This window comes from Coccinella septempunctata, chromosome 7 (assembly GCF_907165205.1).
Source record: "Coccinella septempunctata chromosome 7, icCocSept1.1, whole genome shotgun sequence".
NCBI classification, from domain to species: domain Eukaryota; kingdom Metazoa; phylum Arthropoda; class Insecta; order Coleoptera; family Coccinellidae; genus Coccinella; species Coccinella septempunctata.
In genome coordinates, this window is record NC_058195.1 from 13,997,802 (window position 1) to 14,013,449 (window position 15,648).

A 15,648-nucleotide genomic window follows, 5' to 3' on the forward strand; every position below is an offset into this window, starting at 1 on the left:
ACATTCCAAATGACAGTATGATTTAATTTGTCAATTGAATTTATCATTCTCCCCAAATTTCAGTTTCAACTGTAAATATCTTCGTAATGTCTAATTTATTGTTGAAGTCGTTATCCTCCTCTAATCGCATCAAGAAGGAGCTCATCCTCGGAGAGGATTACAGAATTGCAAAGAATGATGCCTTTATACCGCCACTTTGTACAGTAGGATCACCGTTAGACGTGACATATTTTGTTCATAGGAGAAGACGCGTTGAGAAGGTGGTAGAGGAAATCGAATCAACGGTAACTTCTTCCCACAAACATTTGAAAAGTCGAGGTGGCTGCAAGTCAAAATCTGTTCCACACATCAAGAATTCCTTTTGGGAGAGAGCCAAGCTCACCCGCAAACAATATTTGGATGTTCTATCAACCCCTCATCTCCAGAGTAAGTGATCCAGTGGATATCCTCAACCCACCTCAAAATCAAAGAAGGGGTTTTCACAACAAAAACGCTGCCAAATTCATTACGAGACTCCTTAAATAACTTGAACTATGCCAGATCAAAATGTTTAATTACAGCGTAATGCTAATGGTGGGTTAACGTTCCCAAGAACTAAGATCTACGAAAGGAACAATATAATTGGCAGATGGCGTTCACCTGATAACCGTCTACCGATGGGTTCCTTTCTTAGGTCTAAACTATAAAAAACTTTGCATTTTCTTGGGAAACTACAACTTGTACATTCAAAGCGAATCAACTAAATTACCTACATAATCATACAAATTGAACGCATGTATTCTCTAGCACTTTGGGAATTATCGATCTAGAATAATGGGAATTCTTTGGCATAAACTTTTGATTTTCTATAGCCAAGTAAAGAGCTAGGTATCTCTCTCTATCCGAAAAGAGCTCTGCTATCTAGGCAATATCAACCATGTCTTAAGGCTTAAGCCCAGTAACCCCAAAAAATCGAAAGCGATTGCTATTGAGTGAGAAAGGGAGTTTTTTTCTGATATGGCTATTTACAGGCTGTGGAGACACCGACCATGCCAAGAAGTTAAAATCGAAGACCACTTCGAATATCTGCTCCCCGAGGCTCATACAAATGTCCAGTCCCACCAAACGTAGGGTCTTAGCGACGTGGCAAGAATACGAATATCGACTACCAACAGAGGCCCTTCAGAGGTTCCACGACATGCTACACACCGACCAGAATATAGACTTGAAAGACGCAAGAAAGTACTTCAAGATGCGTGATCGCAAGAGAAAGAAGCAAAAAATGCGGAAGAAGCTCAGAAGGAAGAAGAGGAAAAATTTGCATCAAACTTGTTGGTTGAGGGATCAGATAGAAGAAACTAGTACGGCTATCATGAATTTCTTCTCTGGCGAACCGCGACTGGATATGAGCTACAAGCAATTGCTCATTTCGGATACTCTGCTGGTGTTGTTGGCAAGAGTTCTGAAGAAAAAGAATCCGATATTGAGATATAGTCGGAACTCGTTCGACAGGCACTTGGTGAAAATGGTAGATAAGATTGCCGTATGGATAGACAGCGTATCTAAGATAGTGGAGATGCAAAGTTTGGAGGAGGACGAAGAAAAGCCTCCGAAGGTAGTCGAAGAAGAATCGACTGAATCTTCGTTCGGAGGTAGTGCAATTACAGGTGCGGCCACTGATGAAGGAAGGGAGGAAGGAAGGGAAGGAGAAGGTTAATTTTTTCTTCTACTTTGACCAACCCCAAAAGGTAATAGTTAAGATTTATCGTCTAAACCAAACGGCTTTCTAAGCGCGAAGAGACCACATAGTTCACCAAGGCATTGTGGGGCCCATAACTCCATAACGCCTGTTGCTATTGGAACTTACACAAATACATTTCTAGTCCTCTAATTCTAGGATAATAAAGGCTAAATCCTTCCTTTCATTGTTAACATTTTCAACTTAATATTGCTAAGTTCAAAGTATCCCCAGTCGTGTAAGTGTGCACAGGTTGTTCCTATCCCAAAGATCAGTAATCCTAAAGAGCTATCCGATCTCAGACCTATAAGTTCATTCATCATTGCTGTATCCTGTTACCGAGAATAAAGCTAAAAAAATATCGAGAAAAAAATCGGTGCTATAAAACCCTAATTTCCTAGGGCTACTTGAGACTGTATGCCCTACTATGACTCACGAGCCGCGATCTACAGATCCTTCCACAGTCCGGGAATGGATAGTCACCAACAAGATCTGGCCGCTGCTGTATTCTTCTCGAGTCTACATTATAACTATATGGAACAAAGACATCCACTGTGATCTATCTAACGTTAGTTGTTCCCAGTTATGATTGGCATCAACTGATTTTAGTGATTGATGCAGTATTTCCTTAAACCGCCTATACTGGACTCCTGGTTTCCGAGCTGCCTCTGTGAATTCGCCATATAGCGCAATTTGGGGAAGTCTTGTGTCTTCAATCCTCAGAATGTGGCCGCTCCATCTGAGTCGGGCTCTCGTTGCTTGAGTCTCAGTTGTCTACAGCTAGCGAGCTGCAAGACTTCTGCATTTGAAACGTTGTGAAACCATCTGATGTGCATTATTCGTCTTTGATGACGTTGTTGTGTTTGTTCAAGCTGTTTAATATGTCTCCTGTAAGGTGTCCAGCTTTCGCTTCCGTAAAGAAGCGTTGAGAGGACCACTGCTTTGTAAACAGCTGTCTTGGTCTTCAGATTTAGGTCGTGATTTTGAAATACTCTGTCCTTTAGCTTCCAGAATGCCCGTGATGCCGAATTGATACGGTTGTGTATTTCAGTGTCCAGGTTAGCCCTAGTATTTAAATTTATGAAGATTCCCAAGTATTTGAACTGCTCGACCTGTTCTAGATTTTCATCCTCCAGGCTGATATCTGTTTGAACGCTGTCTGGCGGACTATCCAGTATTTTGGTTTTGTCAATATTGAGTCTAAAGCCCAAAGCTTCGCATATATGTTTATAGGTGTCCAACATTATCTGTAGATCCTCTGAGCTTCTAGCAATAAGTGCGCAGTCGTCTGCATATTGAAGTTCCGTGATAAACTTGGTACGGGTTTTTGCTCTGAGGCGCTTCAGGTTAAACAGACCTCCATCAAATCTGAATCTTATTCCTCTGAATCTAACACCTAGCTCTTACAGGCATACTCATTTCAGCAATCATCGAGACGGCTATGGCGAAAATATTGAACAGTAAAGGCGCTAACACGCATCCTTGTTTTATTCCAGTAATCATAAGTAATTTGTCGACCTTGTACAAATTAATGGAAAATATAGAGAGGAGTATATCGACTGTAATAAGATTCTTCCTGAAGTTCAATCTGGTTTTCGATCTAGTACTCTCCTTGATGTAACTGATGACCTTTGGAGTCAATCGATTAATCTGAATGTTCAGCTTTACTTTTGCTCGATTTCAAAAAAGGTTTTGACACGGTCGGGCATGCTACTCTTCTTGCTATATTAAGATCTTGTGGGGTATGTGGGGAGGTACTGAAACAAGTGCCAGACTCGTATTGAGAGGAGTCCCTCAAGGCTCCGGTTCTTGGGCCTAAACTCTCCATCTTGTACACCAACCAATTCACTCCAAAGTGGACACGTGTATGCTGATGATTTCCAACTATTCCTTGATTTCTTCATTTATGAATTGCAGCCATTGTTGAAGACAATCTCAAACTGACTGTTTCAGATAATGTCATTAGTTTTGTGGATAGTGCTCGATACTTGGATTTGGTTTGGGATGACTTTTTCCCCATAGATCATATTTGCTTATGGATACTTTGGATCGAATCCAACGTGTCAGCGTGTTCAAAACAATAGTATAAGGTCTCACATAAATTGAAAGAGTTGAGATGGCTCCCAATGAGGCTTCGTTTTGAATATTCTGCCAAAAAGTATCAACTATATGATTGTTGATACACTTTGATTCTGCTCACTGTACTTTTCACAATATAATTTTAAAGAAGTCCACCTTATTTCTTCTACGAGCTGAGGTACAGATCTGATTTGGTGCCCAGTTCATGGTGAAGTTCTTGGTGATGTGAGGAATGATGCATTGACTGAGCAGTGGGCTCAATTAGTTGTTTTTGACAAAGCTTCCCATTTTCCGTACCTCTGCCTAGAGTTTTTGTGGAATGGCTCGATATAGGGACTTTTCCTCGTAGTGGAGCACAATGAGGTTTCTGAGGAAAAATACATTTGAAGAGAATATGGGGTTGACAGGCTGTTCTTTGTACCCTTGGTGTAGGGTCAGGGATGAAACTGATAAGTACTATATAGTATTTAAGGTGACCAGTATGTTCTGTTCATCTTTAAACACTATAGTGCCAAGATAATTAGAAAAAATGTATATTTTTCCAGATGAAATGGAGGGGGGGCAAATGGAAGGCGAGGAAGAAGTTGGACCAGTGAGCAGCTTGGATCGACTGATCATGATACTTGCCCATGGTTCTCCGAGTTATCTGGGTGGTGCTGTTGAAGATATAGAGAACCTGACGCGCAACGAACTTCTCAACAAGATAAAGGCGTTGAACAAGGATTACCATGGAGGGGCTACACCTTCGGAAATATTGAAGAAAATACTAATGGAATGGGCCATGCATAATCGTCCCAGTCAGGTGAAATAATATAATTTTGAGGATAACTGCATTCTTCGGCTTTGAAAAAACATTCTTAGAATTAGGCACGGATCGAGTAATTGCAAGGGCACAGGACATAACTCTTATGCATCCTACATATATGTTAATTTTAAACCAAACTGGTCATTTAATTTCACTGTTACCAAGTTTTTGTTTCGAGATTATTTAGCACTACTTTTTCCGCAGGTTGACGTACCAATAATCAAGAAGATAGATGAGATATCCGACCTATTGGCCGCCATGTTGGCCGCCGAGGATCTTTATGGGCTGATGGGCACTTTACCTGTAGGAGTGGAACCAGGTGAACCTGTACCCGGCAGCGTCATAGGTGCTTCTGAAATCATGGGTACCATGGACTTTGGAGAGGACGGTGAACCATTACCAGGTAGGACATATGATTGACATATGGATGACAATTGCTTAATGCAGTGCCCCAAAACAGGAACACACTTTTTTGATTTCTTTCATGATTTGAGACCTTGAGAAGCTCCGTATTTTTACTTTCATTTCTTCATTTTTCCCTCAGCCCATTTGATCAATGCTGTTGTTGATTGAAGATCAATTAGTTTTAATTTTTTGAATTTCGCCTTTCCTTATTTCAGATAAGAGTTTATGTCTAACTTAGAGTAGCTTCTTTTTTTCGACAGAAAATCAATTTTTCTAAGAGCTTTTTTTCTCAACTGTTTCGATTCTTACAATGACGGGGAGACAAAGTGTTTTTCAAGGTTTATTCCTTCATCTATTGTATCATACGCCCAGTTATACAGGGTGACAATTCAAAAACTTGCCAGGCCAATTATATGTCGCGACAAGGATGTTTTCAGAGAAAATGCCGGTCAATTTTTATTCTGAGGGGGAAATATTTCGAGCAGAATGGGGAATTCTCCTCAATTTGGGTTATCACAGCATATGCAAGTTTAAACCGAATAATTATGGGTTTCATTCATGAATTTTTCAATTGCTCCGAGGAAACTATTCAAAATCATTCTTCAAATATGAGGTTTTAAAGTTTAAATCGCTTCGTTTCTAGTTTACGATTTGGCAACAGCGCCTAAAGAACAATGTCTTGATTATAAAATAACAGCTGTTGATTTACAGCCATCATAAGGCGCGTACTCACTGGCGAGCCTAAATAGCAACCGGCCACAAAAATCCCATAAAGTTTTACGACCTTCCTCGTTCGCCGCAGACTTCATAGACAGCCATCTTTGTCTATCTCATCAAGGTGTAGTGTATTTGTTGTCCTTTATTGTCGAAGCATACTTCAGTCGATGTTGTCAACTTGTGCAATAGAAACGAAACGCTTTAAATTTTGAATACCCATTTTTATTTTTCATTTTTAAGTACTTTTTTGGGAAACGGTTGAAATGGTTATTTCAAAATGTGACGTTTCGAAGATATTTCATAAAAAATACATCAATTTAGTCAGAAGGAGTATTACCTCTATTGTAAGCCGAAATCTCCTCAACCCTAGGTGTTGGAGCTATCACGCCTAAATTTTTCATAGGGAATAGGGGGTGAGATTTACCTCAATTAAAAGATCACTTGTCCCTCTACATGAATATTATGGTTTTGCAAATTTTTATTGATTCCTTGAAGTAGTTACAGGAGATGACAATTTGAAAACTTGCCAGGCCAATTATGTCTTGACAAGGTTGTTTTCAAAGAAAAGCCGAAACAGGTGAGTTTTTAAAGGGTGGAGACATATTTTGAGCAGAATTGTGAGCCGAAATCTCCTCAACCCTAGGTGCAGGGGCTATCACCCCTAAATTCTTAATAGGGAATAGGGAGTGAGATTTACCTCAATTGAAAGATCACTTGTCCCTCTACATGAATACTATGGTTTGCAAATTTTTATTGATTCCTTGAAGTAGTTACAGGAGGTGACAATTTGAAAACTTGCCAGACCAATTATGTCTTGACGAGGATATTATCAAAGAAAAAGTCGAAACAGGTAAATTTTTAAGGGAGGGAGACATATTTTGTAAGCCGAAATCTCCTCAAAGGTGCAGGGAATATCACCCCTAAATTCTTCATAGGGAACAGAGGATGGACTATACCTCAATTGGAAGACAATATGTCCCTCTACTTAATACTATTGTCTTCCAATCGAGGTATAGCTCACACAATTTAGGGGTGACAACCCCTACACCTAAGATTGAGGAGATATTGGCTTACAATTCTGCTAGAAATATGTCACCCTCCGAATAAAACTTGATCTGTTCCGGCATTTTCTCTGAAAACATCCTTGTCGAGACATGATTGGCCTGGCAAATTTTCAAATTGTCCACCCTAGTATTCATGTAGAGGGACAAGTGTTCTTCCAATTGAGGAATAGCTCACCCCCTATTCCCTACTGAGAATTTAGGGGTGATAGCTCCTACACCTATGGTTGAGGAGACTTCAGCTTACAATTCTGCTCAAAATATATCTCCCTACGAATTGAAATTGACCTGATCCGGCATTTTCACTGAAATCATCCTGTATAGTTTACTGCGTTACACCGACCTCTATACAAGCATAAGTTATCGTTCAAAAATGTATTACTTAAATACGAAAGAATATATAGAGTGAAAAATGAGATTTATTGTCAATGTTTCCACATAGGTACAGTGACAGAAGTCATTAATCCCGATGGATCCGTCGCACTCGGCGTGGTTGGTGAAAATGGAGAAGTGACCCCTGTGCAGATGACCCCCAGTGGCAATCTGATACCGACAGTTTACGACAAGAACGGGAAGGTGGTGGACAAGCTATTCGACGGGGATGGCAACCTCCTGGATGTCACTTTCAACAAGAACGGAGTACCTGAGCCCAACGATTACAACGGTCCCCTTTTCGACGACGTCAAATACCCACACGAACTTATTTACAACGATAAAGGCAGGATAATCCCGCAGTGCTACGATAAAGATGGAAATCCCATAGGTGCAGCGTACGACGAAGATGGCAATCCGATATACTTCGGACCAGACGGAAATCCCATTTCAGTTCCTCCAGGTTAGGTTCCTTACATTATTTTAATACATATGAAAGATGAGAGATATATAGCTGTCCCAACAATGTGATTAGGTAATATGGTCCAGAGATTTGGTTCGAGTCATTCTTTAGCGTCTTTCAATCACTTGTCTCTTAAAGTGGATCGACTGACTTTTCATCCTGATATTGCTCTGACAGAGTGGCAGAGTGTCAGTGCCATTTTTTATTTAGAATTTTATTTAGAACCACTTAGAGGAAAGGAAGCCTATTTTCGTTGGAGACCATGACTTTATAGTTGCCCCTCTTTGTCAGGGTCCTGATGAGTGTGTTTGGAAGATTATCGACTCATATATTTGTAATTGAGATTGGTTATCGGGTGCAAACTGAGTCAAAAAAGGCCACTATTAGTTAATTTCTCTTTATTGATTCCTTAGCTTTCGCTACTTTCTGTGTAGCTTCATCAGAGGTCTGAAATTTTTAACAATGATGAGTGATGAGTGTGCCTCTCGAGTTTTTTCGGATTTAGCTCTCTAAGCAAAATTCTGTGGAGAGGCTAGCAAACTCACCATCATGGTAAAATGCTAGCGGTTATCGGAGATCTCCCAGCGTTTAAACTCTCGGAAGATTGTGCCAGAGTGTCAGTTTTTACCTCCTTCCGGAACACTTTTTTGTAGATATATTTTCCTATTTCACTTAACGGTGCCGGGCCACTGAAAGGTGTGTGTCCCTTCCCTGATGGTTGGTGTTGGCCTTTTCATTAACTTTCATTCCCGAGTGACGGTATCGAACAAGTGAGATAGTAGAACCACAGTCTTCTAAAGGACTCTCTATAGACGGCTGTGGTAGAACAAAAGATCCAAAGTGGTAGTTGCTATAATAAGACCCGTTTGCACCAAATATACTTAGTGTTAAGTGTCCCTCAAAATGAACTCTTAACTTAAATTACGTTGCACTAACTGTTGAGTGACATTTAAATGGCTAAAGCTAACCATAAATTTAAGAGCTCCTATAAGGACCACTTGAATATTTAAGGGCGGGATTCTAACCTAGAATAATTATTGAATATCGAGCCTTTTCTTTTGCCTTTATTGTTATGCCATCAGTCTTTCAATTTTGTGTCACAAATCATACTATAGTTAGCAACAAAAACTCTTTTCTTCTGTTGAGAAATTGAGTGCCCTTTGTAGATTACCACCACTTGCTTGGCAATCATTCATCGTATTCGTACTAACAAGGACAATAAGGACATTTTCTTCACGTTCCTCTTCAACAATAAAACACATTCACTCAAGACCTTACAAAGAAAGTGTACTTATATAAACTTAGGTACCTTTTATTTGACAATCCTTGACTGACTGACTGACAGGACAATTAAGTTAGGTTAATATGAAATAACAACGATCTTCGGAAACCGGCCAATAGCTTTATTGGACTAGGATGAAGTTGCACCAAAGTAAAAAACTGAAATATCACTAGTCATGAAAGCTTAAGGGCCCCTTACTTAAGATTCTGTTAAGCCACAGTCGTGCAACTGGGAATAAAAAAGCGTCCATTAACTTCAAACGACACTTAGTTAAGTACTCGTTTTAAGGGATATTGGTGCAAACGGGCCTAAGAAGCAAAGTTAAGCAGTAAAGATCTTGATGAAATAATATCACTACATATTATAAAACAAAGTCGCTTTCAGTCTGTCTGTATAAGAACTTAGATCTTCTGAACTACGCAACGGATTTCGATGCTCTTTGCAGTATCTTCCTTCAGCGAGATATTGCAGGTTGAAGGGTTACATATTTAGGCAAGAAATTAAATCAAGCGTGAGTCTCACTGCGACATTCAGTCCCCACCACTGGGCCGATCACTCGGGAATATAAAGCCGCCCATACACGAAGCGTTTATTCATCTTGAGAACTTGGAGCCCACACATCTCTGGAGTTTCATCGGATGTACGGTACAGCTATATGTGTATGGCAGAGACATTGTTGGTTGTCCCTGGTGTATGGCCATCCTAAGGCCACAGAACACACCCGTGTGTGACTTAGTTTATGCCTAAGGGGAGCTATAGCGCGTGTATCCATATAAAGTATGTCACGGGTCACGGGTTTGTTCTGTGCGTGTATCTTCGTGTTTGAATCAAACTGCCCGAACGAATGTTTTCAGATTGTTAGGTGTTTTTTATTTGAGTTCAATTTTTCGAGTAGGTCTGTCGTCTGCTAAAGCGTCCGTTCAAGTCAAATCAAGAAAAATGACGAAAAGGTGATTGTCCGTTTATCCTATAGAAATCATATTTTTCTGTAAAGCTCGAAAAAATCTATGAAAATTCCGGGATGCCATAACAAACTCCCGAGGATCAGTTTTAGCATTGTCAATTTAATTGAAAATATGGTTTCATTTGAACAGGTATAATAAAATGAATAATTATGAATATTTTTTCGAAATCACAAAGGGTCATTCTCGACAAAGTAACACTTTTCTGTTTTGTTCTCAGTTTATTTTTAGATAATACGTATCCAAATAATATTCCTTTACTGTTGATATATCAACAAAAACTAAATCTTTGACGGGAAATTCAACTCTTAAGGTAGATCTGTTCGTTTTTACGGGTTTAACATCAGTAAGCTATATCAACCTTTCGAATGTATATACTGTACAACATATAAGTACCTATCTTCAAACTCAAATAACTCTAAAACTGTTAATTTATCAAGAATATCTACCTCTAAAGACATATTTTGGATCAATAGTTCAAAAAATATTGCGAGTTGAATGATTGGGAATTACGAAATATGGTCGAGGTTAGATGTAAAAGATGTATCTATCATCCATCTACAGATAGAGTAGCAGTAAACTTCGTCCAGGCATTTTTTAGAGGACGCGTTGTTTGAGTCATATCCTGTGATATGTATTATCTTTTATGTTCAAGGAAGAATTTGAAAAATTGGTCCTGCGAAGCGGGCGCGGGTACAGCTTGTTAATAATATATACTTAATTTTCATTCGATGAATATTTCCATAGGTGGATCAGTCAAAATTGTGGACGGTAAACCGGTAATCATAGGTCCAGACGGAGATGTTGTGGGTGAAATTGATGTTGGTGGTGGATCTGAAGCTGAAGGTGAAGAAGAAGGTGGAGAAGAAGGTGGAGAAGAAGGTGGAGAAGAAGGTGGAGAAGAACTAGGGCCAGAAAATATAGATGATGTCGCTAAAGAGATGGAGAGACAAGGTGGTCCGGGAGAGGACGAATACGAAGAGGGAATTGGTGAGGAAGAAGAGGAAAAGTCGGAGGAGTCAGAAGGAGAAGAGAAGAAATCGGTAGAAGCGGGAGGTAAAGCACTACTATTACTCTTCTGTCAGAACTTAATGATGACCATCTTTGCTTTCGATTACTTAAAATTTTGGGAATAGGTAGTGAGCAGAGACAAAATTTCATTTTGGCCTGCTGTTTTTCTCGAGAAATAATCGAAATATCTGTTTTTTCTTATGGAAATAATTGGAAATGAAAACATTTGGTACAAAAAATGAGTGTATATATCCACTCCAATTTTGGCAACCAAATGAGCAGGATTTCTTATGGCAAAGCACGCCGAACAGTTATTGATGCATGTGGAAGTAATTGTTGGTATAGAGAGTGAATACAACTATGAATTTTCGAATTTTCGGTTCCTCGTAATATTTTATACCTTTTCAAATATTCTTTACAAACTTATAGTAACCAAGAAGACTCTATATATACAGGGTGTCCCAAAACTAGTGAATCAAACGTCACACCACGATAGAGTAGACCAAATACTATTGAATGATAAAAATATTAGTTGAGCGAAAATGTACCTAACTTAACTTGAAGTTGCCGATTTTCGAACTATTTTTTGAATCACAAGGCCAATTTGTGGTTAAGGATAGCATTTTTCTCCCAAATTATCACCCCTATAGAGGGGGTTTATTCTGAGTAATAAAAATCATGTAGAAAAAACAATTGTTTTAATTTACATTTACTTAGGTTATTGATTAACTACTTGAAATAATTTCAATTAGGGGAGATAAAACAATAATCTTAGTTAAATATAATTTAACTAACTGAGGATAGGCATGAGTTTACAATGGACAACGAAAGATCCAACATAGAAATAGAGGGAGAACAGATAAATCTCACACAGGAAAGGCTGGAAAAGGCAATAAGGTCCTTAAAAAACGGTAAAGCAAGTGGGCCGGAGGGAATAGCTGCAGAATTAGTGAAGAATGGTACTCCAAAACTTTATAGGATGATTACGAAGAACTTCAATTATTATCTGAACGGTAGTCCAATACCTGAGGAATGGAAGGTGGCACACATTCATTCTATCTATAAGAAAGGAGACAGAAAAAAGTGTGAGAATTACAGAGGGATTTCTGTTACTAGTACTATGAGCAGGCTGTACGGAAGAATCCTTCGAGATATGATCGAAGAGGAATACGCGCCAAAGGAGGAGGAAGAACAAAGCGGATTCAGAGCAGGTCGGTCTTGTACTGACAATATATTCTGCTTAAAACAAATTATTGAAAAGAAGCTAGCTACTAACAGAGATGTACATATGACCTTTGTGGACTTAAAAAAAGCCTATGATACAGTACCTGTGAAGAAACTGTGGGAGGTATTGGAAACATCGAATATAGGCCATACATTGATTACTGCGTTGAAAAACTTGTACAACAATTCGTGCTCTCAAATAAGGATCGGTAGATATCTAACGAAGAGATTTCATGTTTCGAAGGGTTTAAGACAGGGATGCTGTATTTCGCCAATGTTGTTTAAAATATATGTTTCAGTGGTACTACAGAAATGGAAGAGTAAGGTAGCAAATATGGGAATGAGCATAAATGATAACTTTGTGTATACTTTACAGTTTGCCGACGATCAGGTGGTCATTTCTAGAGATAAGTCTGACATGGAATATATGATGAGAAAGCTGATAGAGGAGTATAGGAAGTGGGGATTAGAGGTAAATCTGGAGAAGACAAAATACTTATGTGTAGGGTCAGAGGAGACAACGAACTTGGACTTGGAAGATATGGGGGAAATTGAAAAATGTGAAGATTATAAGTACTTAGGAGTCAATTTCAACGAGACGGGAACAGATAATAAGGAGATCGAAGGAAGGATAGTTCAGGCAAGGAGAGCGATTGGTAGTTTAAACAGCATCCTATGGAGCAAAGAAATAACTAAGGGTAGGAAATTCAGAATATATGAAACCATAATAAAAAGTAGTCTTCTTTATGGTTCGGAGACATGGAGGATAACAGAGAAGTATATGAGAAAGATCGAGGCAGTTGAGATGGACGCCATGAGAAGAGCATTGAGAATTTCCCGAAGAGATAGAATCCGGAATGAGGTGGTGAAGGAACGAATGGGCATTGAAGGTGAGATACGTGAGGGATGGGGAACGAACGAATACCGAAGCAACTGATGGAATGGCAACCTGTGGAGAAGAGAAAAAGAGGACGCCCAAGAAAGACCTGGGGGGAAGGAGTTAAAAAGGCAATTAGTGCAAGAGAATTGAACGAGGCACTGGTACACAACCGAGAGGAATGGAAGAGGGTTATCGGACAACGTCGCAAAACGTTATAAACCGACATATATATATATATATAAATATAATTTAAAATCGATATCCTTTTTTCACAAACTGGCCTTGTGATTAAGAAAAATATTATAGTACGAAAATCGGCAACTTTAGGTATTTTAATAAAATTCTGATTATTTTGGAAACGGTACATTTTTGTTGAACTGATGTTGGTGTCATTCGATAATATTTGGCCTACTCTATCGTGGTGTGACGTTTGATTCACTAGTTTTGGGACACCCTGTACATAGTTCAAAAAGATATTGGATATTTCTGAATAGAAATCATACATTATTTCGATATCCGCAACTTTTGACGAGAATTTCAAATTTTTTTCCGGTGACTCTGCATACCTATAGCCAGAGACAACTGCTTTTGTCTCTGCCTATAGCCTTTATGTATTCAACATTGAGTTAATACTCAATGATATAGCTCACACATATAGATTGAACGATCGACTCAAGTCCTCCCTGGACTAATAAAATCCCTCTGTTTCATCAACATAGAGGAAGAAACGTCCGTTGCGGGAAGTAGAGAATCTATGATAACAGTCATCAAGGGACACAAACCCAAGAAGATCTACGAACATTCCAACGACACCGTGTGCTGCTTATCGCTGAAAATATGGGCGGTGTGGTTGCTAGAGATCACCCACAACGCCCACAACTGGACCAAATGGGTCACCAACATCATCGGCCAGATTCGGGAGTTCGCCGCCATCTTGAGGGGCGAGGTGATGCTGCCCAACGGACAGAAGAAGGTCCTGTTCAAGGACGACTGGAACAAATTCGTGACCGATATGAACGAGGACGTCATCGCCTGGAGGCAGTACTGTAGACACGTGAACGACCTGACGAAGAAAATAGTCGAGAAGTTCCACGGCAAGAAGGTGCACTGTTGCGAGAAATGTTTGCAGGATCATCTGATCAAGAACGTCGTGACAGCGCATGACACTATGAGGGCTCTGACGGAAGCGCTGAACTGCGCAGGTGAGATATTACATCGCCTCTAAATCTACTCTGGGTGTGTTCATAAACTTACTCCGAGAGTAGAGTATGAGTATGGTCATGCTAAGAGAGCATACTCTGAAGAACTAAAAGTACGTTTGTGAACGCTTCGAGTAATCAGAGCTTACTCAGAGCTTGCTCAGAGTAAGTTTGTGAACGCAAGCCATATAATATGTGTCTTTCATGTGGGGTCGTCTTTAAAGCTGTATAGACGGCTGTGGTTGAACCCATAGACCCATGTCACTGCAATGGGTTTTCAAAAAATCAGTCGCCATAAGTAGGATATAAAACTATATAGGGATCTATTTAATCGAATATAATAGAAGATTACATTGCTTCCTTCAAACATCTTTCAACAAATTCATGAAAGTCAAAAAATCAAAACAATCACAAATTGGTGTTCACTGTTTGATTCAGTGTATTGAACTTTTGATTCATCTGATCTCATTTATCACATGCGCCGTGATACTGTTGTGGATACCTTCCTACGAAATTTCCCGGAATCGCATTTGACTTTGGGGAATATAGCTTTGCCATTTCTTGAATGTTCTTTATGGGTAATGTTTTGGGAAATGATTCTTTTTCTTCGCAACAAAATTTCTCGGTACACGAGCTGAAATTGTTTCAGGCTACTGGCAAAGATGCCTGGATGAAATCGTTCAGGCAACCACCAAACTAACAGAAATACAGCCGGGATTGGACGATTTATCCAGTGACGAAGAAACGGGATGGTCTTACAGTTCATCATCGGATGACGACAAAAACGATTATTCCTGTTACACGAAGAAGAGGAAATTGACACCTTCGCCAACTTGGAAGAAATTGAGGGATACCCCTTGTAGCTGTCCGTGTAAATTGAAACAATTATTCCCAAAGGAAGTGCACAGGTCTGGTGATGAAGGTGCTCCATGTGGTTGTTTAGATTCTAGTCAAGTAAAAGTTTATAACCCTCGTTTTTGTTTTTAGAGAAGGAGAATATTCATTTGTACTTAGTATATAATAAATTTTATGTTACTAATTTTTTTGTCGTTTCACGGTATCAATTAGACAGGTATCACTTGATCATAAATCTTTTACGAAGGGAGATAGGACATTTGTTCTAGTAACACTGCGCTAGGCAGCACAATTACACTCCAAATCTACTTAAGCCGCTGAATATACCAACAGAAGCAGGCTATTGAAATTTTGTAGACTACTCTTTGTCGCCGTTGGTAAACGACACATTCAACTCAAGTGTTCAGGTTGATTGCAAGATAAAATTCGGCGCATTAACTGCTGTTCAAACCAAACGGTTGCACCTAGATGGATGAAATTCTCAGAATTATTACTAGAAGAGTTGCTTTTTGAGAAAACGTATCACATTTCTATCTACGGTTACTTTTATGTATCATATTTCCACCTACGATTACTTTTATTCAGAGATAAACGACTCGGAATCAGTCGTTCAAGA

The 15,648-nt window shown here is 39.3% G+C and overlaps 1 protein-coding gene across 1 annotated transcript; it reads left to right on the forward strand.

Moving 5' to 3' along the window:
- Positions 1 to 6: 6 nt before the first annotated feature.
- Positions 7 to 15,219, forward strand: LOC123317604. Its single transcript, XM_044904206.1, has 8 exons — positions 7 to 426; positions 1,011 to 1,691; positions 4,342 to 4,598; positions 4,806 to 5,004; positions 7,227 to 7,619; positions 10,611 to 10,919; positions 13,698 to 14,180; positions 14,827 to 15,219. The coding sequence occupies exons 1-8, from the start codon at positions 87 to 89 to the stop codon at positions 15,162 to 15,164; spliced, it is 3,000 nt and encodes a 999-aa protein (XP_044760141.1). The 5' UTR covers positions 7 to 86; the 3' UTR covers positions 15,165 to 15,219.
- Positions 15,220 to 15,648: the final 429 nt, after the last annotated feature.